A 24,437-nucleotide genomic window follows, 5' to 3' on the forward strand; every position below is an offset into this window, starting at 1 on the left:
GGCGGGGCAGAACAGACATTGTTAGTGATGTCCATGCAGGCTTTGCTTTAAAGGGGTAAAAATATAAAGATGATACTTACCTCTTCATGCTCCCCAAGTGTCCTCCGGTCTTTTCTCTGCGTCCCTCACTGACTGCAGCCGCCACTGACACTTCTCAACCCGTCTCTGCAGTCACAGCCACTCAGCCAATCACTGACCAAAACGGGACAGCACCATGGCCACTGCAGAGACATGTTCAGTAGTGTCAGCAGAGGACACAGAGACAAGGCAGGAGGACACCGGGGGAGCAAGGAGCGGTAAGTATCATCTTTATTATTCTCTATACAGCCAGTACCCCTTCCATCAGGCTGATGAGTGTCATAGTGTAAGACCACGTTCAGCCGACAAGGGAACGATTGCCGCTCATTGGCTGATCACTGTCTTCATTACAGGAGCGATATCCGCCCCAATCACCTGATAATCGCTCGGTGTAATAGGACACTTAGTATTCTTATCTGTCCAGGTTTTACAGTCAAGATGAATCAATGAACAATAGAAATGTAACATTATGTTATTAAATAATAATAAACCATCTTTCTTCTTGGCAGCTGAGTGTCCCCGGAGATCAGAGGGACATCAGATATCTCCAGATATTACAGCAGATGGTCAGATCACACAAGATACATATGAAGAACCTTCTATTACCCCAGATCTACCCCCAGCCCCTCACAGCAAAGATCTGCCATCTCATCCTTCTATATACGTCCTGGCTACTGATTCACCAAAGATTAACCACAATAATGAGAAGCCATTTTCATGTTCAGAATGTGGGAAATGTTTTGCTCGCAAATCAGATCTTGCTAAACATAAAAGAATTCACACCAGGGAGAAGCTATTTTCATGCGGTGAATGTGGAAAATCTTTCACTGAGAAATCGCATCTCACTTTACATAAAAGAACTCATACGGGAGAAAAGCCATTTTCATGTTCAGTATGTGGAAAATGTTTTGCTTTTAAGTCAAAGCTCACTTTACATGAAAAAACTCATACGGGAGATAAGCAATTTTCATGTTCAGAATGTGGAAAATCTTTTACTGAGAAATCGCATCTCACTATACACGAAAGAACTCATACAGGAGAAAAACCTTTTTCATGTTCAGAATGTGGAAAATGTTTTACTTTTAAATCACAGCTCATTTTACATGAAAGAAGGCATACAGGAGAGAAGCCGTTTTCATGTCCAGAATGTGGAAAATGTTTTGTTTTGAAATCACTGCTCACTTTACATGAAAGAACTCATACCGGAGAGAAGCCATTTTCATGTTCGGATTGTGGAAAATGTTTTACTTTTAAATCGCAGCTTACTTTCCATGAAAGAACTCATACAAGAGAGAAGCTGTTTTCATGTTCAGAATGTAGCAAATGTTTTACTCAAAAATCAAATTTGTTTACACATCAAAGGATTCATACAGGGGAGAAGCCATTTTCATGTTCAGAATGTGGAAAATGTTTTTCTGATAAATCACATCTTTTGAAACATCAAAGAATTCACACTGGGGAGAAGCCATTTTTATGTTCAGAATGTGGAAAATGTTTTACTGTGAAATCACAGCTCACAATACATGAGAAAACTCATAAGGGAGAAAAGCCATTTTCATGTTCAGAATGTAGAAAATGTTTTACTTTGAAATCACAGCTCTCTTCCCACGAAAGAACTCATACAGGAGAGAAGCCATTTTCATGTTCAGAATGTGGAAAATGTTTTGCTTTAAAATCAACGCTTACTTTACATGAAAGAACTCATACGGGAGAGAAACCATTTTCATGTTTGCAATGTGAAAAGTGTTTTACTAATAAATCACAACTTAGTAGACATCAAAGAATTCACACTGGGGAGAAGCCATATTCATGTTCAGAATGTGGAAAATTTTATTCGCGAAAATATAAACTTGTTAAACATCAAAAGATTCACTCCGGGGAGAAGCCAAGTTAGAGCGCTCAATGATCATCACACATCTGTTATATAAAAGCAAATGTAATCCAGATACCACAGCTATGTATTCCCCATGTGTATAGGAGATCTGGCAGTAATACAGATATCATATACCGCAGCTCCAAACTTGTTACTGATTGTTAATAAAATCTCATGTGGATATATACGGTTATGATGTTGTCGCTGCTCCTCATCAAGACCCAAGACTAGTGCTGAGCGATCATGGCAGAATGATTGGGTGCAACAATGTTATCCGAACCTAAACAGCGTCTGATTCCCCGCAGCTGCAGAAGTTGTATATACCGCCCTAGAGAGTCTCCCCAGCCCCCACCTCCCCCCAGCTCTCCCTCTGCCCCATTCCCCCCCACCTTCCCACCCAGCTTTTCCTTTGCCCAGCCCCCACCTCCCCCCAGTCTTTCCGAGTCCCCCCCCAGCCTGCCCCATTCCCCCTCAGTCTAATCTAAGCTTGCCCCCCAGCTGTCCCTCTTCCCCAGTCACTCCCAGCTGTCCCTCTGCCACAGTCACCCCCAGCCTGCCCCAGTCACTCTAGCTGCCCCAGTCTGTCCTAGTCTCCCCCAGCTGCCCCCATTCTGTCCAAGTCCCCCCCAGCCTTCCCCTGTCCCCCCCCAAGTCTAACCCAAGCCTGCCCCAATCACCCCCAACTGTCCCTCTTCCCCAGTCACTCCCAGCTGTCCCTCTGCCACAGTCACCCCCAGCCTGTCCCAGTCACTCTAGCTGCCCCAGTCTGTCCTAGTCTCCCCCAGCTGCCCCCATTCTGTCCAAGTCCCCCCCAGCCTTCCCCAGTCCCCCCCAAGTCTAACCCAAGCCTGCCCCAATCACCCCCAACTGTCCCTCTGCCCCAGTCACCCCCAGCTGTCCCGGTTATAATTGTACACAACCCCATTCAAGGTTTCATGGGGACCTATGCAGTTTTTTGCTATGGGGCCCCATTACTCCTAGCTACGCTCCTGCATACTGGGCTGCAAAGAACTGACATGTCAGTTTTCTGTGGCCGCAATTCAGTGAATTCCGGCTGCAGAAAGACCTGTCAGTTCACACAATGAAGCTAGCGGCTCCGGACGCTTGCTTCATTGTGTGCTGTGGGAGGCTCTGATGCGGGCGCGCGCTGATGTGCCCGCACCAGAACCCTGTGGCCGGAAAGATCATCCGGCCGCTACTGCAGTACCGGCCGGGATGATCCGTGCAGAGACCGGCCGTTTCGTGACCCGATCACGGAACGGCCGGTCTCTGCACGTAGTGTTAACATAGCCCAAGGGTGCATTCAAATGTACAGGATCTGCAGCAGATTTGATGGCGCAGATTCAAAGCAAATCTGCAGCTTCAAATCTGCTGCAGATCCTGTACGTTTGAATGCACCCTCAGGGGGGAAAATATCTTGCAGAAGAAGCCCCACTTTCCTCCTCAGGTTGGCAGAAAAAAACTATATGTTTTAATCCCTTTTATCCAGACTATCTCTGCTTACATATAAAGACTGTATGGGTAATAATCTCCTCTCTATCCATCTCTCTCTATTATGTATCTCCTATTATCTATCTTATATCCATATGGCTACAGGCTACAGCAGTGATCAGAGGTGTAAGTATAGCCCTGGAGCACATTTTAGGATATATAAAAAAACAAACACTTATAAAATGTTAACTTAAAGGACAACTCCAGCGGGACCCCCCCCCCCCCAAAAAAAAAACAGACACACACAGACACCATACTCACCATCCCTCCGGTGACGATCGCCACTCCATTCGCCCGCCGTCCGCCTCACCGTCAACTGCGTCCGCCGTCCAGCGATGTCTCTTGCTTCCGGGTCCATGAGAGAGAAAAGGCTGCCAGTGCGCTTGCGGACCGGCAGCCTTTTCATTGGCTGGAGCGCATCACATGGCTTCCAGCAAGCTCAGCCAATCAGGGCTGAGCAAGCTGGAAGCCATGTGATGCACTCCAGCCAATGAAAAGGCTGCTGGTGCGCATGTGCACCAGCAGCCTTTTCTCTCCCATTCACTCTCCATGAAGATGCCGAAGAGGAAGAAGACCCGGACCGCCCCCCAGCTCTGACATCACCCGTCACCAGATGCCGCCCGGGAGAAGAGGACCGTGACGACCGTAATAGGTAATGTATACATTCTTTAACTTCCAGGGTGGGGGGTCAAGGGTCGGAAAGTGGGGGAAGGGGGCCAGACCGGGTATTTAACCACATTACAAAGTTATATAACTTTGTAATGTGTTAAATAAGCAAAAAAAAATTTCGCCGAAGTTGTCCTTTAAGATAATTTTCACTGCATAATACTGTAGATCTTAAAAACAGCCATCATAGCTACCAAATAAAAGCAGTATATAAGCAAATATGATCACCTTACATATTGCCACCATACTGTTACTGACCAACCCAGTATACAGAGACCAATAATACAAATCATACCTTGACACCATGACCACCACAAAAATAATTCCACCATATAAAGGAATGTTACCAATAATACACACAGGACAAATAATACCGTCACACCATGACCACTACCCTCACCATATGTTCACACTACGTATATGTCCGGCCGCATATTTTCACGGCTGGACATATACGTGTTAAACCCCGGTCGGGGATTTACGCTACTTGCGGCCGGCTACGTACGGTCCGCGAACTTACGCCCGTAGTCTACTTACGCTTCCCGAGCGCCCTACGTAGCGATCTGACAGCGGTCTTTTACTTGGAAATCTTCGCCTAGCCCCGGACACCCCACAGAACTTTTTGGATCGGCACAAAAAGCTGCAAAAATGAAGAAATCACCACTACGTACGGGACCGCATGTTACGCTACGGACGTAAGTTACAACATTTCCGTCCTCAAAGAATGGTCTGGTTAATTTTTTACGGCGCCGCGTACGATCTGGGCGTAAGTTCGTACGTAGTGTGAACCGTGCAGCCGTACATCGTATACTTTCCATTGTACACAAACTATGTAAATCTCCGGCCTCTTATTCACGGAACGCGTTACGTCCAGAAACTTACGTAGTGTGAACATAGCCTTAAACAGTAACTATGCCCCCTCTCTTCCACTATATAAGCAGTTAAACCCAGGTTATGCCTCCAAATAGTAGTCCTCCCCTGTGCCCCTTTAGTAAGAGGCCACTCTTCTATGCTCCCCTATAGTAGTTAGGCCTTTTTGTGCTGACCCATAGTGGTTTGGCTCCTTCTGTACCCCATATGTCGTCTCTGTGCTCTCATATATTATAGGCCTCCTTTTTAGCCCCATATACTATTAGGCCCCTCTCTGTGCCTACATAAAATGTAGGACCTCCCTGGGCCTCCATAGTATAGGTCCCTTCTGTGCCCATGTATAGTATAAGGCCATCTATGCACACCTATGTACACCAGACCCTGTGAATATAAATAACTCTGCTATTGCACTACCCCAATAGATAAAAAAAGCAATGACAAAAGTGAAGTAGTGACTAAAATAAGCATGTAAATATAATGCAGCCTACAACATGAAATTGCAAAATGCAAAAAGAAGTAGGGTCAACGGAGCAGAATGCATGGGGGTCAGTAGACCCCGACCTGAACCCTAATCTTATTGGTGATATTTAGATTTTACTTCCTGACGCAACTTGTTTTTCTGGGTCCTGCTCTTTTACATATGTTTGTAACCAACATAGGAGAAGAGTTGGTAGGTAAGTATAGTGACATAGGAGAAGGATTGGTAGGTAAGGTTAGTGACATAGGGGAAGGGTTGGTAGGTAAGGATAGTGACATAGGAGAAGGGTTGGTAGGTAAGGATAGTGATATAGGAGAAGGGTTGGTAGGTAAGGATAGTGACATAGAAGAAGGGTTGGTAGGTAAGGATAGTGACATAGGGGAAGGGTTGGTAGGTAAGGATAGTGACATAGGAGAAGGGTTGGTAGGTAAGGATAGTGACATAGGAGAAGGGTTGGTAGGTAAGGGTAGTGACATAGGAGAAGAGTTTGTAGGTAAGTATAGTGACAGGAGAAGGGTTGGTAGGTAAGGATAGTGACATAGTAGAAGGGTTGGTGGGTAAGGATAGTGACATAGGAGAAGTATTGGTAGGTAAGGTTAGTGACATAGGGGAAGGGTTGGTAGGTAAGGATAGTGACATAGAAGAAGGGTTGGTAGGTAAGGATAGTGACATAGGGGAAGGGTTGGTAGGTAAGGATAGTGACATAGGAGAAGGGTTGGTAGATAAGGATAGTGACATAGGAGAAGGGTTGGTAGGTAAGGATAGTGACATAGGAGAAGGGTTGGTAGGTAAGGATAGTGACAGGAGAAGGGTTGGTAGGTAAGGATAGTGACAGGAGAAGGGTTGGTGGGTAAGGATAGTGACATAGGAGAAGGGTTGGTAGGTAAGGATAGTGACAAAGGAGAAGGGTTGGTAGGTAAGTATAGTGACATAGGAGAAGGTTTGGTAGGTAAGGATAGTGACATAGGAGAAGGGTTGGTAGGTAAGGATAGTGATATAGGAGAAGGGTTGGTAGGTAAGGATAGTGACATAGGAGAAGGGTTGGTAGGTAAGGATAGTGACATAGGAGAAGGGTTGGTAGATAAGGATAGTGACATAGGAGAAGGGTTGGTAGGTAAGGATAGTGACATAGGAGAAGGTTCGGTGGGTAAGGATAGTGACATAGGAGAAGGTTCGGTAGGTAAGGATAATGACATAGGAGAAGGGTTGGTAGGTAAGGATAGTGACATAGCAGAAGGGTTGGTAGATAAGGATAGTGATATAGGAGAAGGGTTGGGTAAAGATAGTGATATAGGAGAAGGGTTGGTAGGTACAGATAGTGACATAGGAAAAGGTTTGGTAGGTAAGGATAGTTACATAGGAGAAGGGTTGGTGGGTAAGGATAGTGATATAGGAGAAGGTTTGGTAGGTAAGGATAGTGACATAGGAGAAGGGTTGGTAGATAAGGATAGTGACATAGGAGAAGGGTTGGTAGGTAAGGATAGTGACATAGGAGAAGGGATGATAGGTAAGGATAGTGACATAGGAGAAGGGTTGGTAGGTAAGGATGGTGACATAGGAGAAGGGTTGGTAGGTAAGGATAGTGACATAGGAGAAGGGTTGGTAGGTAAGGATAGTGACATAGGGGAAGGGTTGGTGGGTAAGGATAGTGACATAGGAGAAGGTTTGGGAATCACGCTGTTTAGGTTCGGATAACATTGCTGAACCCAATCATTCTGCCATGATCGCTCAGCACTAGTCTCGGGTCTTGATGAGGAGCAGTGACAACATCATAACCGTATATATATCCACATTAGATTTTATTAACAATCAGTAACAAGTTTGGAGCTGCGGTATATGATATCTGTATTACCGCTTTTTTATAACGTGTGAGTGATCATTGAGCGCTCTAAATTGACTTCTCCTTTGAATGAATCTTTTGGTGAGTAACAAGACTAGATTTCTGCGTATAACATTTTCCACATTCTGAACATGAAAATGGCTTTTCCCCTGTGTGAGTTCTTTTATGTTCCATAAGAGGTGATTTATTAGTAAAACATTTCCCACAGTCTGAACATGAAAATGGCTTCTCTCCTGTGTGAATTCTTTGATGTTTTAAAAAGTTGGCTTCTTGATTAAAAGATTTTCCACATTCTGGACATGAAAATGGCTTCTCTCCTGTGTGAATTCTTTCATGTACAGTAAGGTATGATTTTGCAGTAAAACATTTTCCACATTCTGCACATGAAAATGGCTTCTCTCCTGTGTGAATTCTTTGATGTGCATAAAAATTAGATGCTTGATTAAAAGATTTTCCACATTCTGCACATGAAAATGGCTTGTCTCCTGTATGAGTTCTTTCATGTGAAATTAGAGATGATTTTAAAGCAAAACATTTTCCACATTCTGAACATGAAAATGACTTCTCTCCTGTATGAGTTTTTTCATGTGATATGAGATACCATTTCAAAGCAAAACATTTTCCACATTCTGAACATGAAAATGGCTTCTCTCCTGTATGAATTTTTTCATGGAAAGCAAGCGTTGATTTATGAGCAAAGCATTTTCCACATTCCGAACATGAAAACGGCTTCTCTCCCGTATGAGTTCTTTCATGTCTAGTGAGATGTGCCTTCAAAGCAAAACATTTTCTACATTCTGAACATTCAAATGGCTTTTCACCTGTATGAGATTTTTTATGTACTCTAAGGCTTGATTTAGAAGCAAAACATTTTCCACATTCTGAACATGAATATGGCTTCTCCCCTGTATGAGTTCTTTCGTGTAGCGTGAGCTGTGATTTTACAGGAAAGCATTTTTCACATTCTGAACATGAAAATGGCTTTTCTCCTGTATGATTTTTTTCATGTAAAGTGAGTTGTGATTTCACAGGAAAACATTTTCCGCATTCTGAACATGAAAATGGCTTCTCTCCTGTATGACGTCTTTCATGTACAGTCAGTTGTGATTTGTCAGTAAAACATTTTCCACATTCTAAACATGAAAGCAACTTCTCTCCTGTATGAGTTCTTTCATGTGAAGTAAGAGTTGATTTAGAAGAAAAACATTTTCCACATTCTGAACATGAAAATAGCTTCTCTCCTGTATGAGTTCTTTCATGTGAAGTAAGCTTTGATTTCAGAGTAAAACATTTCCCACATTCTGAACATGAAAACGGCTTCTCTCCTGTATGAGTTCTTTCATGTCTAAAGAGCTGTGATTTCAAAGTAAAAGATTTTCCACATTCTGAACATGAAAATGGCTTTTCTCCGGTATGAGTTATTTTATGTCTAGTGAGTGTTGATTTTAAAGCAAAGCATTTTCCACATTCGTCACATGAAAATGGCTTCTCCCCTGTGTGAACTTTTTGATGTGTTAAAAATGTTGCTTTTTGAGTAAAACATCTTCCACATTCTGAACATGAAAATGGCTTCTCCCCTGTGTGAATTTTTTGATGTTGTAATAAATTCCCCAGTGTCTGCCCAGATTCTCCCATCAGGTGGTCACCTGGGGTCACAGGTAGAGGGTTTACAATATTTTTGTATTTTTAAGGACAAGCCTCTAAATGTAATCAGGTACAGTCAGGTCGGCCACATTCCAAATAGAAGTTTTTTTTTATTATTATTATTTTGTCCCCCAAACCTGTACTGTGCGCTGTGGCTGGTGTGAGGTATAACCCCTGTACTGTGAGCTGTGGCTGGTGTGAGGTATAACCCCTGTACTGTGAGCTGTGGCTGGTGTGAGGTATAACCCCTGTACTGTGCGCTGTGGCTGGTGTGAGATATAACCCCTGTACTGTGCGCTGTGGCTGGTGTGAGGTATAACCCCTGTACTGTGCGCTGTGGCTGGTGTGAGATATAACCCCTGTACTGTGAGCTGTGGCTGGTGTGAGGTATAACCCCTGTACTGTGAGCTGTGGCTGGTGTGAGGTATAACCCCTGTACTGTGCGCTGTGGCTGGTGTGAGGTATAACCCCTGTACTGTGCGCTGTGGCTGGTGGGAGATATAACCCCTGTACTGTGCGCTGTGGCTGGTGTGAGATATAACCCCTGTACTGTGCGCTGTGGCTGGTGTGAGGTATAATCCCTGTACTGTGCGCTGTGGCTGGTGTGAGGTATAACCCCTGTACTGTGCGCTGTGGCTGGTGTGAGGTATAACCCCTGTACTGTGCGCTGTGGCTGGTGTGAGGTATAACCCCTGTACTGTGCGCTGTGGCTGGTGGGAGACCTATGACCATGCTAATGAGTGATAATGTAGCTGCCATTGTGAGGCTGATGTAAATGCGGATCCTTCTGCTATTGTTATTGTGGACAGTCGCACCTCTTTGTGAATGTTGCAGACGGTAAACAAGACTCCGTCTCCTGTACTCAGGCCGGTCTGCAGACTGTTGTTTATCTTTGACATTTTCTATCTTGCATTGGTCTCAATAGCAACTTGTTTAATGATTTTTTTTTTCAGATTGCCTGCTCCTTTACTACAGAGAAAAAAGGGACTATTGAGAAATAGGGGTATAGCAAGCAGCATTTAGTCTGGATTTTTTTTATTTTTTTTATTTCTACTTGTATTTTTTGTTAATTTTGTTTGGTCAATGTCAGTATACTTGTAGTGTATATGCAGGGCCGGTCGTAGGGTAAATGGCGCCCTGTGCGAAACCTTTTTCGGCGCCCCCCCCCCCACCCCCCTTAAGGTAACATAAAGCTCCTTCAGCCTCCCATGCCTCCAGACAACACCCATCCCACGACCCCCCGCCATACACACGACTACCACCCCAGCCCCCCCAAACGACTACCACCCCCAGCCCCGCAAACTACAGCTCCCTAAACTACTACCACCCACAGCCCCCCAAACAAATACCACCCCCAGCTCCCCACCCAACTACAGCCATCCAAACAACTACCACCCCCAGTCCCCCACACAACTACAGCCCCCACTCAACTACCACCCCCAGCCCCCCACACAACTAACACCCCCAGCCCCCCACCCAACTACAGCCCCCCAAACAGCTACCACCCCCAGCTCCCCACCCAACTACCACCCCCAGCCCCCCACACAACTACCACCCCAGCCCCCACACAACTACAGCCCCCACACAACTACCACCCCCAGCTCCCCACACAACTACAGCTCCCACACAACTACCACCCCCAGCCCCCCACACAACTACAGACCCCAACCCAACTATTACCCCCAGCCCCCACACAACTACCACCCCCAGCCCACACACAACTACAGCCCCCACACAACTACAAACCCCAGCCCCCCACACAACTACAGCCCCCACCCAACTACCACCCCCTGCCCCCCACACAACTAAAGCCCTGAAACAACTATCACTCCCAGCCCCCCACACAACTACAGCCCTCAAACAACTCACCCCAGCCCTCCCCCACACAACTACCACCCCCAGCCCTCCCCCACACAACTATCACCCCCAGCCCGCCACACAACTACCACCCCCAGCCCTCCCCCACACAACTATCACCCCCAGCCCGCCACACAACTACCACCCCCAGCCCTCCCCCACACACAACTATCACCCCCAGACCCCCGCACACACAACCATCACCCCCAGCCCTCCCCCCCACAACTATGACCCACAGCCCTTCCCCCACACAACCATCACCCCCAACCCTTTCCCACACAACCATCACCCCCAACCCTCCCCCACACAGCTATCACCCCCAGCCCTCCCCCCCACAACTATGACCCACAGCCCTTCCCCCACGCAACCATCACCCCCAACCCTCCCCCACACAGCTATCACCCCCAGCCCTCCCACACACAACTATCACCCCCAACCCTCCCCCACACAGCTATCACCCCCAGCCCTCCCCCCACCCAACCATCACCCCCTCCAAGAGTTCTCTTACCTGAGTGCCGGCGTGGCATGAGGTCACCCAGACCCCATGTCCCCTTACTGATTGGCTGGGCGTGTTGTCCGGGTGACATCATGCTCCGGCGCCGCGCAGGGGAGGAAGGACCTGAGCGCTGCGGGAGGAGGGCGGCCAGGGGCGCTCCGCCACAAATAGAAGTAAGATGTGCTGTGTTTCTGCCAGGGGCCCCCCTCCCCCGCCCTCCTCCCGGGCTCCGGCACTTCTATTTGTAGTTAGATGTGCAGTGCATCTCTGTGCCGGAGCGCCCCCCAGCTGTCCGGGAGTGAGGCGCACAGGTCGCACACCCCAAAGGCTGGCCCTGTGTATATGCGCTGGGCCACTCCGCTGAGGGTAGTAGTAGGTGGTATTACTGGGTAGGAACCCGGGTAGCCGCTTGCCTGATGTTATGTCACGGTTTTGGCACGAGGGGTAGCAGCTAACCAGCGGGGACCTGACCACGCGGAGGCCGAGCAATTCTTCATTGCCCCTAGTCAAGGCACCAATAATTACACCAATGCCAAGGTTCAGAAACAACGGTAGTTGTGTGTTTATTGTAACGGTGGTAACTAGTAGTAACAGTCTCTCCGGATGCAACCGGGAATAAGGCAGACTTGGATAAGGCAAAGTAATGGGTGATGCTGCAATAGGCTGTGATGGTAGCGTTACTTGAAATAAGGAAACTGAATGGTGAGAGTAGTAGTACTGGAGTTATGGTACTGGGCGGAATGGAGTTGAGACGAATACTTGCTATTGATGATGAGAGAGATGATGAGAGTAGTGAATGAAGACGGCACCCAGATCTTTAGAGGAGATGAGGATCTTGAAGGACTTGAGGATAGGAAACCAGGTCCCGACTGGACCGGAGCACTTCTGGTCAGTACAGGAGCAGGTAACGCGGGGTTGCGGCCTTGTGACACAGGAGCAGCAGCAACACACACCCTTCTCCCCTGAAGGTGGAGAGAAGACCGCTGAGAAACAGCAGAGAAACACACCCTTCCCTCTTGAAGGTAGAGGGAAGACTGAGGTAGACAGGAAGTCACATGGTATCCCCAGCCAAAGCTCGAGGGCTATTGGAGTTACCATGGCAGCAGGGGCAGTCACGTGACATCAAGCCATTGCATCATCACACCATTAGGCATAGTGGACTTAATATACATGAGAAGTACCATACTTGAACACTGGGGGGCGACATAATACCATTAGGCACTGATAACTGAATATGCATGAGAAATAAATGAAATAGAAGACCTGAATACTGAGAGGGGTGACACAATATACACAGTTTGCAGTGGGCCCATATTTCCAGAACAGAACTGACCACAATAAGGCTAGGTTCACACTATGTAACTGTGCGGCTGTATTTGCGGCTGTAATTGTGCGGCGGTATTTTTGGTGGTTCATGCGTACGCTGGAAAGTATAGGACATACGGCTGCACAGTGCACACTATGTATGAATCTACGGCCCGATCGTAAACGGACCCGTAAAAAATTAACAAGACCATTGTTTGCGGCTGGACATGCGGCCGTGGATTGACAGGCGGTCCGTACGGAGTACTTCAAAAATAGCCGGCAATAATGCCGAATGCCGATGCCTCTAATAGTTAATATATTAAATTAATAAAACACATTTTCTTTGTAATAAAGTCCCTTTCGTTGTTCAATAATTTAATTCTAACGAATCCATCATTGTGCAATTAAATATACTGTTAAAATAAATAGATATATAAATAAATGTATATTTATATATATATATTTTTTGACAGTATATTTAATTGCACAATAATGGATTCGTTAGAATTAAATTATTGACCAACGAAACTGATTTTATTTAAACGAAAATGTGTTTTATTAATTAAATATGAATTAGTACAGGAAGCTCCATAAGCCGTTAATTCATATTCCCGGTAATAGATCTTTCTGTACTAATCATCACTTTACTTTAATGAAAACATCGAATGTTTCTTCTAATTATGTTATCACAATAGCATTATTAGAGGAAACATTTAGAATTATATGTGCGCTCAGCTGATTGGCTGATCGGCTGAGCGCACATATAATTAGCGGGTCCGCAGCACAGTGAAGTATAGAGCTCTCCCCACCCCCTCCCCGGCACTGCACCCCTCCCAGCAAGGAAGGGGGGGTCACTTAACCCCTCTCTTGCTGGGATGGGTGCAGTCTGACATCAGTCTGGCCCCCAAGGGGTTAAGGGGAATACAATACATAGGGTCCCCCCTATTTTTATAACCAGCCGGGTTAAAAACCAAACGACAGCAGCCTGGTAACACCAGGGTGGGAAGAGCCATTGGTTTAGGCCCTCCCCAGCCTAAATCTTACCAGCCTGCTGCCGCCCGGTCCAGGAGCGCCAATTTTGACGCTCCGGGACCACTGGCACCCGGCTCTTCCCAGTACCCCTGGTGGCATTGGGTACTGGGGTAATAATAGGGGGTTAGTGTTAGCCATTTTATACCGGCTAACACTAGGCCCCAACTTAGTAATGGATTCCGTCTATTAGACGGCTTCCACTACTAAGTCTATAAAGTAAAGAAATAAAGACAAGACACAAGTTTAAAATTTTTTTTATTCAAATAAAAACACCCCCACACCCCTCATTGACCATTTTATTAAAAAACAAACAAACAACCGCTGGTCATCGACGTAGTCCACGGAATCTGACGTAATCCCCAGGATACCGATATCTGAAAAACAAAAAGGGAGAAACACACAAAAAACACACAAACAGGAGCACAACACCCATCATTGTGAGCGGTGTTGTGCTCCTTACAGTATGCAGCATCTTTACAGATCGCTGCTTACAGTCTGGCCCCCAAGGGGTTAAGGGAGGATATATTGTATCCCCCTTAACCCCTTGGGGGCCAGCAGTGGCGGATTAAATGTACCCTGGGCCCCGGGCTGTCCACCCAACCTGGCCCCCCCCCCCCAGTCAATTCGCCCACATTATAACCTGCTACTGCGCCTCCCCCCCCCCCCCCCACTGTCCCCAATAAACACTGCCTGCCTGCCTCCCCTCCCTGCTGGCCCCAATAAACATATCACCACCTCACCTGGTCCCCTGATGTTGCCCCCCCCCAAGGTCACAGCATCACAGAGGATGTCAGGAGGAGGGTGCTGATCTTATAGGAGAGGTCCAAGCAGCACAGAGGATGTCAGGAGAAGAGGGTGCTGATCTTATAGGAGAGGTCCCAGTAGCACAGAGGATGTCAGGAGAGGAGGGTGCTAATCCTATAGGAGATAGTCCCCCTTTATAGATGGTCTCCCTCTTTCCCCCTTATAGCTGGTCCCCCTCTTTCCCCCTTATAGATGGTCCCCCTCCCCCTCCCTTATAGATGGTCCCCCTCTTTCCCCCTTATAGATGGTCCCCCTCTTTCCCCCCTTATAGATGGTCCCCCTCTTCCCTCTCCCCCCTTATAGCTGGTCCTCCTTTCCCCCCCTCTTTCCCCCCTTATAGATGGTCCCCCTCTTTCCCCCCTTATAGATGGCCCCCCTCTTTCCCCCCTTTATAGATGGTCCCCCTCTCCCCCCCTTATAGATGGTCCCCCTCTTTCACCCTCTATAGATGGTCCCCCTCTTTCACCCTCTATAGATGGTCCCCCTCTTCCCCCCTTATAGATGGTCCCCCTCTTTCACCCTCTATAGATGGTCCCCCTCTTTCCCCCTTATAGATGGTCCCCCTCTTTTCCCCTTTATAGATGGTCCCCCTCTTTCCCCCCTTATAGATGGTCCCCCTCTTCCCCCCCTTATAGATGGTCCCCCTCTTTCCCCCCCTTATAGATGGTCCCCCTCTTCCCCCCTGTATAGATGGTCCCCCTCTTTCCCCCTTTATAGATGGTCCCCCTCTTTCCCCCTTTATAGATGGTCCCCCTCTTCCCCCCTTATAGATGGTCCCCCTCTTTCCCCCTTAGAGATGGTCCCCCTCTTCCCTCCCTTATAGATGGTCCCCCTCTTTCCCCCCTTATAGATGGTCCCCCTCTTCCCTCTCCCCCTCTCCCCCCTTATAGCTGGTCCTCCTTTCCCCCCTTATAGCTGGTCCCCCTCTCCCCCCCCCCCATAGCTGGTCCCCCTCTCCCCCCCCCCTTATAGCTGGTCCCCCTCTTCCCCCCCCCCTTATAGCTGGTCCCCCTCTTCCCCCCCCCCTTATAGCTGTTCCACCTCTTGTCCCCTTTATAGAAGCCCCCCCAGTCAGTAAATAACACACAAATAACAAAATATAACTCACCTACCCTGCGTTCCCCCGTCGATCCTCTCTCCGTCTGCAGTCTCCGGCTGATGCGCGGCTGATGGGGGTGTCCCGTCCTCTCCCCGGCAGCGCGCGCATCACACAGCTCCTAGTGCCGCCTGGGCCCTGACTTCCGGTATGTGCGCTCCCAGTACCGGAAGTCAGGGCCCCAGGCGGCACTAGGAGCTGTGAGATGCGCGCGCTGCCGGGGAGAGGACGGGACACCCCCATCAGCCGCGCATCAGCCGGAGACTCTTGTGACCGCAAGCGAAACAATGCTTGCGGTCACAAGAGTGCAGTGGTGAGGGGAAGGGGGCCTCCCGGGCGGCATTATAATGTGGGCGGCAAGGCATGGGCCCCCCCGGAGCCTCGGGCCCCGGGCGGCCGCCCACACCGCCTACATTATAATCCGCCATTGGGGGCCAGACTGATGTCAGACTGCACCCATCCCAGCAAGAGAGGGGTTAAGTGACCCCCCTTCCTTGCTGGGAGGGGTGCAGTGCTGGGGAGGGGGTGGGGAGAGCTCTATACTCACCCCGATGTGTCCTCTTCGCTGGTCCGCAGCACAATGAAGTGACTGTACTGCGGACCGGCTCATTATATGTGCGCTCAGCCGATCAGCCAATCAGCTGAGCGCACATATAATTCTAAATGTTTCTTCTAATAATGCTATTGTCATAACATAATCAGAAGAAACATTTGATGTTTTAATTAAAGTAAAGTGATGATTAGTACAGAAAGCTCTATTGCCGGGAATATGAATTAACGGCTTATGGAGCTTCCTGTACTAATTTATATTTAATTAATAAAACACATTTTCGTTGAAATAAAATCAGTTTCGTTGTTCAATAATTTAATTTAAACGAATCCATCATTGTGCAATTAAATATACTGTCAAAAAATAAATATATATATATAAATATACATTTATTTATATATATATTTATTTTAAGGGTACAAACCCACACACCGTATACACAGCAGATACGCAACAAATAAGCAGCAAATACGCAGCAGATTTGTTGGTGCAGATTTGATGCTGTGTTCAGTTATTTAGATCTAATCTGCTGCGTATTTGCTGCGTTTTTGCTGCGTGTTTGCTGCGTGTTTGCTGCGTATTGCAGCAGTAAATACGCTGCATATACGGTGTGTGGGTTTATACCCTAACAGTATATTTATTTGCAAAATGATGGAATCGTTTAAATTAAATTATTGAACAACGAAAGGGACTTTATTACAACGAAAATGTGTTTTATTAATTCAATATATTAACCATGAGAGACATCGGCATTCGGCATTACTGCAGAGGATCGCAAACCCCGGTAATAGCGATTCATGTAAACTGTTTCCCTGCTTTCCCAGATGCATCCAGAGGTGTTTGCATCACTTTCTTAAGATTTTATTTGTTATTTTTAGTTGAACCAGATTTCCAAGTAAATGACCGTATGTTTTCAGCCGCATGTCTATTTTTTCCCACGGCCGTAGTTTCAGCCGCACTTTTCCAGCTGCATAAAAAATACAGCCGCACAGTTACATAGTGTGAACCCAGCCTAAGGCTACGTTCACACTACGTAAGTTTCCGGCCGTAGTGCGTTCCGTGAATAAGCGGCCGGAAACTTACGTAGTTTGCATACAATGGAAAGTATACGATCTACGGGCACACAGTTCACACTACGTACGAACTTACGCCCCGGAACGTATGCGGCGCCGTAAAAAATGAACCTGACCATTGTTTCCGGACGGAAATGCCGTAACTTACGCCCGTAGCGTAACATGCGGTCCCGTACGTAGCGGTGATTTCTTTATTTTGCCAGCTTTTTGTTCCGATCCAAAAGGTTCTGTGGGGTGTCCGGGGCTAGGCGAAGATTTCCAAGTAAAAGACCGCTGTTAGATCGCTACAAAGAGCGCTCGGGAAGCGTAAGTACGCTACGGGCGTAAGTTCGCGGTCCGTACGTATCCGGCCGCAACTTGCGTAAAGTCCCGGACGGAGTTTCATACGTATATGTTCGGCCGCGAAAAATATGCGGCCGGACATATACGTAGTGTGAACCTAGCCTAAAGGTGCAAACATAAAGTCACAGAAAAATAATCTGTTCTGGGACACTGCACTGGGATATCACCTATCTGGACTGCAGCAAATCCTCAGATACAGAGTCCTGTAAGGAGCCGATAGAGAAGTTACTGAGGACTATTCCCTGGATGGTTCTGTGGATTTGTGGTTGGTCTCTAGTCTGATGCCGCACTCTCTGCTCCTGTACTGTATGGGGCGTCCCTGCTGTCATCCTTATAGGAGAGCAGACACAGCTGTCAGCAGAGCCGGGAGCCATCACCTCTCTGCTCTGTCTTTCTTTTCTAGATTGCAGGCTATGTTAGGCTGCCTTAGGCCTGTGATCTAGAAGTGATCTGGAGCAGCTAGTAATGTCTAGGGGGCACAGGAGGGGGATTATTACTAGGGGGCAAAGGAGGGGGATTTATACTAGGGGCACAGGAGGGGGGATTATTGCTACTTGGATGCACAGGAGGGGGAATTATTACTACTTGGAGGCACAGGAGTGGGATTATTGCTATTTAGGGGCACAGGAGGGAGATTATTGCTATGTGAGGGCACATAAAGGGGATTATTGCTACATGGGGGCACAGGAGGGGGATTATTGCTGCTTGGGGGAACAGAAGGGAGATTATAGTTATGTGAGGGCAGAGGGGTATTATTGCTACTTGGGGGTACAGGGGGGATTATTGCTACATGGGGCACAGTAGGAAGGGGATTATTGCTTCTTGGGGGTACAGGAGGGGGGATTATTGGTACATGGGGCACAGGAGGAAGGGGGTTATTGCTACTTGAGGGGCACAGTAGGGGTATTATTGCTACTTGGGGACACAGGAGGGGTATTATTGCTACTTGGGGGCACAGGAGGAGGGATTATTGCTACATGGGGGCACAGGAATGGGATTATTGCTTCTTGGGGGCACAGGAATGGGATTATTGCTTCTTGGGAGCACAGGAGGGGGGATTATTGCTACTTGGGAGCACAGGAGGGGGGATTATTGCTACTTGGGAGCACAGGAGGGGGATTATTACTACTTGGGGCACAGGAGGAGGGATCATTGCGGTTTGGGACTACAGGAGGCTTTTTACTACTTGGACGGCCCAGGAGGGTTGATTATTGTAAACTGAGGGCAAAGAAGGGATTGTTGTAATTTTGGGGCAATAACCTTATAGAGTGTTGGAGGGATCTTAACGAGTGTCAGAGCAAAACGGAAGGTATTTACATTGTAGTGGAACAGAAGGGACGAATTGTTGTGCAATTGTCAAATAGAGGGAACTATTCATGTTTGGGGCTCTATGGATGGGGTACTGCATAGGGCTGAGAAGAGCGTTGGTAATGTTTGGAGTCTAAAATGTTTGTCTGATAGAGTCTGTGGCAAAGTCATGGCTGAAAGAAGTCTTCCTGATGTCTGAGACCAAATGGAGAAGAAAAGTGAATGACTCTGATGAGAGAAGACGTCACCTGTGAGTCACTGGATGTAACTGCACCATGATCACTGTACTGACACTATGTAGGGGTAATGCTGGACTCTGTACAGTGGTTTTATTTAGCAGTACTGTGGTGTTATTATTCAGTCACAGTCAGAATGTGGCGGTATTATTTTTCCCTTGATAATGTGATAATGTTTAGTCACTATGGGGTGGGGATATGTGGTCACTGTGTGGCGGTATTACCTGGTGCTTATATGATGGTGATCTCAGTACAGTGGCTTTGTTCGGGAGCAGTATGATGGTGATATATATGGTGATATTATTTGTATAGTGGTATTATCTGGTAACTGTAGGATTATCATATACTTGTATGGGCTCAGCTGTGCTGATACTTTTCTATACTGAACATTATCTACACTAAAAACCTTTTTACTTTACATTTTTTTGGGGGGTGTGGGCGCTTTTTTATATCTCACCTCAAGCAGCAGAGAGTCTAGAATCAGCCCTGGTGTGCTCTGCCGGTTGTGTGTCAGTGAAAGAGCCGGGCTCCATCTTCTCACGGCTTGTTCTCGCGATCGCTACGGGCCTGAGCACTTTTAACCGATGAAAACTTTTGACATGTCTTTAGTTTATCCGACCCTCATTAAAAACACCATAAACCGAGTGACAGATTCCCTTTAAAGTATTTAGTGAGCATTAGGTATGTTGATAAACTGTTTCTAATATCCTGTATGTGGCGTTAGCAGCATCTGTTATTTATACATAATGTTGTGTGACAAATCTCTTGAGCAAAACTCTGAGGGCCTGTGGTTTGTTAGGTAAGGATAGTGATATAGGAGAAGGGTTGGTAGGTAAGCATAGTGACATAGGAGAAGGGTTGGTGGGTAAGGATAGTGACATACGAGGCGACTTGGTAGGTAAGAATAGTGATATAGGAGAAGGGCTGGTAGGTAAGGATAGTGACATGAAGTTGGGTTGGTAGGTAAGGATAGTGACATAGGAGAAGGGTTGGTAGGTAAGGATAGTGACATAGGAGAAGGGTTGGTAGGTAAGGATAGTGACATAGGAGAAGGGTTGGTAGGTAAGGATAGTGACATAGGAGGGCTGGTAGGTAAGGATAGTGACATGAAGTAGGGTTGGTAGGTAAGGATAGTGACATAGGAGAAGGGTTGGTAGGTAAGGATAGTGACATAGGAGAAGGGTTGGTAGGTAAGGATAGTGACATAGGAAAAGGGTTGGTGGGTAAGAATAGTGACATAGGAGAAGGGTTGGTAAGTAAGGATAGTGACATAGGAGAAGGGTTGGTAGGTAAGGATAGTGACATAGGAGAAGGGTTGGTAGGTAAGGATAGTGACATAGGAGGGCTGGTAGGTAAGGATAGTGACATGAAGTAGGGTTGGTAGGTAAGGATAGTGACATAGGAGAAGGGTTGGTAGGTAAGGATAGTGACATAGGAGAAGGGTTGGTAGGTAAGGATAGTGACATAGGAAAAGGGTTGGTGGGTAAGAATAGTGACATAGGAGAAGGGTTGGTAAGTAAGGATAGTGACATAGGAGAAGGGTTGGTAGGTAAGGATAGTGACATAGGAGAAGGTTTGGTAGGTAAGGATAGTGACATAGGAGAAGGTTTGGTAGGTAAGGATAGTGACATAGGAGAAGGGTTGGTAGGTAAGGATAGTGATATAGGAGAAGGGTTGGTAAGTAAGGATAGTGACATAGGAGAAGGGTTGGTAGGTAAGGATAGTGACATAGGAGAAGGGTTGGTAGGTAAGAAAAGTGACATAGGAGAAGGGTTGGTAGGTAAGGATAGTGATATAGGAGAAGGGTTGGTAAGTAAGGATAGTGACATAGGAGAAGGGTTGGTAGGTAAGGATAGTGACATAGGGGAAGGGTTGGTAGGTAAGGATGGTGACATAGGAGAAGGTTTGGTAGGTAAGGATAGTGACATAGGAGAAGGGTTGGTAGGTAAGGATAGTGATATAGGAGAAGGGTTGGTAGGTAAGGATAGTGACATAAGAGAAGGGTTGGTAGGTAAGGATAGTGACATAGGGGAAGGGTTGGTAGGTAAGGATGGTGACATAGGAGAAGGGTTGGTGGGTAAGGATAGTGACATAGGAGAAGGGTTGGGAATCAGACGCTGTTTAGGTTCGGATAACATTGTTGCACCCAATCATTCTGCCATGATCGCTTAGCACTAGTCTTGGGTCTTGATGAGGAGCAGTGACAACATCATAACCGTATATATATCCACATGAGATTTTATTAACAATCAGTTACAAGTTTGGAGCTGCGGTATATGATATCTGTATCACCGCCAGATCTCCTATACACATGGGGAATACATAGCTGTAGTATCTGGATTATATTTGTTTTTTTTATAACAGACGTGTGAGTGATCATTGAGCGCTCTAAATTGGCTTCTCCTTTGAGTGAATCTTTTGGTGAGTAATAAGATTAGATTTCTGCGTAAAACATTTTCCACATTCTGAACATGAAAATGGCTTCTCCCCTGTGTGAGTTCTTTCATGTTCCATAAGATGTGATTTATTAGTAAAACATTTCTCACATTCTGAACATGAAAATGGCTTCTCCCCTGTGTGAATTTTTTGATGTTTAAAAAAATTAACTTCTTGAGTAAAAGATTTTCCGCATTCTGAACATGAAAATGGCTTCTCTCCCGTATGAGTTCTTTCATGTAAGGTAAGGTGTGATTTTGCAGTAAAACATTTCCCACATTCTGAACATGAAAATGGCTTCTCCCCTGTGTGAATTTTTTGATGTGTAAAAAAATTAGATGCTTGATTAAAAGATTTTCCACATTCTGCACATGAAAATGGCTTCTCTCCCGTATGAATTCTTTCATGTATATTGAGCATATATTTTCCAGTAAAACTTTTTCCACATTCTGAACATGAAAATGGCTTCGCTCCCGTATGAGTTTTTTCATGTGAAATGAGATATGATTTCAAAGCAAAACATTTTCCACATTCTGAACATGAATATGACTTCTCTCCTGTATGAATTCTTTCATGGAAAGTTAGCGCTGTTTTATGAGAAAAGCATTTTCCACATTCTGAACATGAAAATGGCTTCTCTCCCGTATGAGTTCTTTCATGTCTAGTGAGGTGTGCTTTTACAGGAAAACATTTTCCACACTCTGAACATGCAAATGGCTTTTCTCCTGTATGAGTTTTTTTATGTACACTAATGCTTGATTTAGAAGCAAAACATTTTCCACACTCTGAACATGAATATGGCTTCTCTCCCGTATGAGTTCTTTCGTGTTGCGTGAGCTGTAATTTCGTAGGAAAACATTTTTCACATTCTGAACATGAAAATGGCTTTTCTCCTGTATGAGTTTTTTCATGTAAAGTGAGGTGTGATTTGAAAGCAAAACATTTTTTACATTCTAAACATGAAAATGGCTTCTCTCCTGTATGACTTCTTTCATGTACAGTCAGTTGTGATTTCGCAGTAAAACATTTTCCACATTCTAAACATGAAAGTAATTTCTCTCCTGTATGAGTTCTTTCATGTGAAGTGAGTGTTGATTTATAAGCAAAACATTTTCCACATTCTGAACATGAAAATAGCTTCTCTCCTATATGAGTTCTTTCATGTGAAGTAAGCTTTGATTTCAAATTAAAGCATTTTCCACATTCTGAACATGAAAATGGCTTTTCTCCTGTATGAGTTCTTTGATGTAAAGCGAGCGGTGCTTTTTGAGTAAAACATTTTCCACATTCTGAACATGAAAATGGCTTTTCTCCTGTATGAGTTCTTTGATGTAAATTGAGCTTTGATTTCAAAGAAAAACATTTTTTACATTCTGAACATGAAAATGGCCTCTCTCCTGTGTGAACTTTTTGATGTGTTAAAAGATTTCCTTTTTGAGTAAAACATTTTCCACATTCTGAACATGAAAATGGCTTTTCCCCTTTGTGAATTTTTTGATGTTTAATAAAATTTGCTCTTTGAGAAAAACATTTTCCACATTCTAAACATGAAAATGGCTTCTCTCCCGTATGAGTTCTTTCATGTACATTGAGTTGTGACTTTTCAGTAAAACATTTTCCACATTCTGAACATGAAAACGGTTTCTCTCCTGTATGGGTTCTTTCATGTAAAATGAATGCAGATTTGAAAGCAAAACATTTTCCACATTTTGAACATGAAAATGGCTTCTCTCCTGTATGTGTTCTTTGATGTAAAGTGAGCTTAGATTTCTGAGTAAAACATTTTCCGCATTCCGAACATGAAAATGGCTTCTCTCCTGTATGAGTTTTTTCATGCATATTGAGTTGTGATTTCAAAGTAAACCTTTTCCCACATTCTGAACATGAAAATGGCTTCTCTCCAGTATGAGTCCTTTCATGTCTAGTGAGCTCTATTTTCTCAATAAAACATTTTCCACATTCTGAACATGAAAATGGCTTCTCCCCTGTGTGAACTTTTTCATGTCTTAAAAAATTTCCCTTTTGAGTAAAACATTTTCCACATTCTAAACATGAAAATGCCTTCTCTCTTGTATGATTTTTTTCATGTCTGTTGAGGTCTGATTTTGAAGGAAAACATTTTCCACAGTCTGAGCATGAATATGACTTCTTTCTTGTATGAATTCTTTCAGGTATAGTTAGCTGTGATTTCAAAGTTAAACGTTTCCTAGATTTTGAAGATAAAAATTCTTTGTTTCTTGTATGTGTTTTTTGATGTTGCATGAGTTGTGATTTTCGTGTAAAAAACTTTCTGCATTCTTGGCATGAAAATGACTTCTCCCTGGTGTGAATTCTTTTATGTTTAACAAGATCTGATTTGTGAGCAAAACATTTCCCACATTCTTGGCATGAAAATCTCTTCTCCTTGTTCTGCTTAATCTCTGGTGAATCAGTAGCCAGGACTTGTATAGAAGGATGAGATGGCAGATCTTTGCTGTGAGGGGCTGGGGGTATATCTGGGGTAATAGAAGGTTCTTCATATGTATCTTGTGTGATCTGACCATCTGCTGTAATATCTGGAGATATCTGATGTCCCTCTGATCTCCGGGGACACTCAGCTGCCAAGAAGAAAGATGGTTTTATTATTATTTAATAACATAATGTTACATTTATATTCTTCATTGATTCATCTCGACTGTAAAACCTGGATAGATAAGAATACTAAGTGTCCTATTACACCGAGCGATTATCAGGTGATTGGGGCGGATATCGCTCCTGTAATAAAGACAGTGATCAGCCAATGAGCGGTAATCGTTCCCTTGTCGGCTGAATGTGGTCTTACACCATGACACTCATCAGCCTGATGGAAAGGGGTACTGGCTGTATAGAGAATAAGAAAGATGATACTTACCTCTCCTGGCTCCCCCACTGTCCTCCTGCCTTGTCTCTGCATCCCCCGCTGTCCCGTCTTGGTCAGTGATTG

General features: G+C 45.5%; 2 protein-coding genes across 2 annotated transcripts in view; one reads left to right on the top strand and one right to left on the bottom strand.

Moving 5' to 3' along the window:
- The window catches only part of LOC138786734 (oocyte zinc finger protein XlCOF6-like), a 40,859-nt gene extending 38,725 nt beyond the window's left edge, over nucleotides 1-2,134 (top strand). Inside the window, exon 5 of the mRNA XM_069963743.1 lies at nucleotides 588-2,134. Coding sequence (XP_069819844.1) covers nucleotides 588-1,972 — 1,385 coding nt within the window. The 3' untranslated portion in view covers nucleotides 1,973-2,134. The remainder of the gene's footprint in view (nucleotides 1-587) is intronic.
- The window catches only part of LOC138786631 (uncharacterized), a 491,239-nt gene that overhangs the window by 251,062 nt on the left and 215,740 nt on the right, over nucleotides 1-24,437 (bottom strand). Inside the window, exons 10-11 of the mRNA XM_069963613.1 lie at nucleotides 21,480-23,970; nucleotides 7,410-8,908 (exon numbers count right to left, since the gene is read on the bottom strand). Of these exons, the coding sequence (XP_069819714.1) occupies nucleotides 7,410-8,908; nucleotides 21,480-23,970 (3,990 nt within the window). The remainder of the gene's footprint in view (nucleotides 1-7,409; nucleotides 8,909-21,479; nucleotides 23,971-24,437) is intronic.

This window comes from Dendropsophus ebraccatus, chromosome 3 (assembly GCF_027789765.1).
Source record: "Dendropsophus ebraccatus isolate aDenEbr1 chromosome 3, aDenEbr1.pat, whole genome shotgun sequence".
Classification (NCBI taxonomy): Eukaryota; Metazoa; Chordata; class Amphibia; order Anura; family Hylidae; genus Dendropsophus; species Dendropsophus ebraccatus.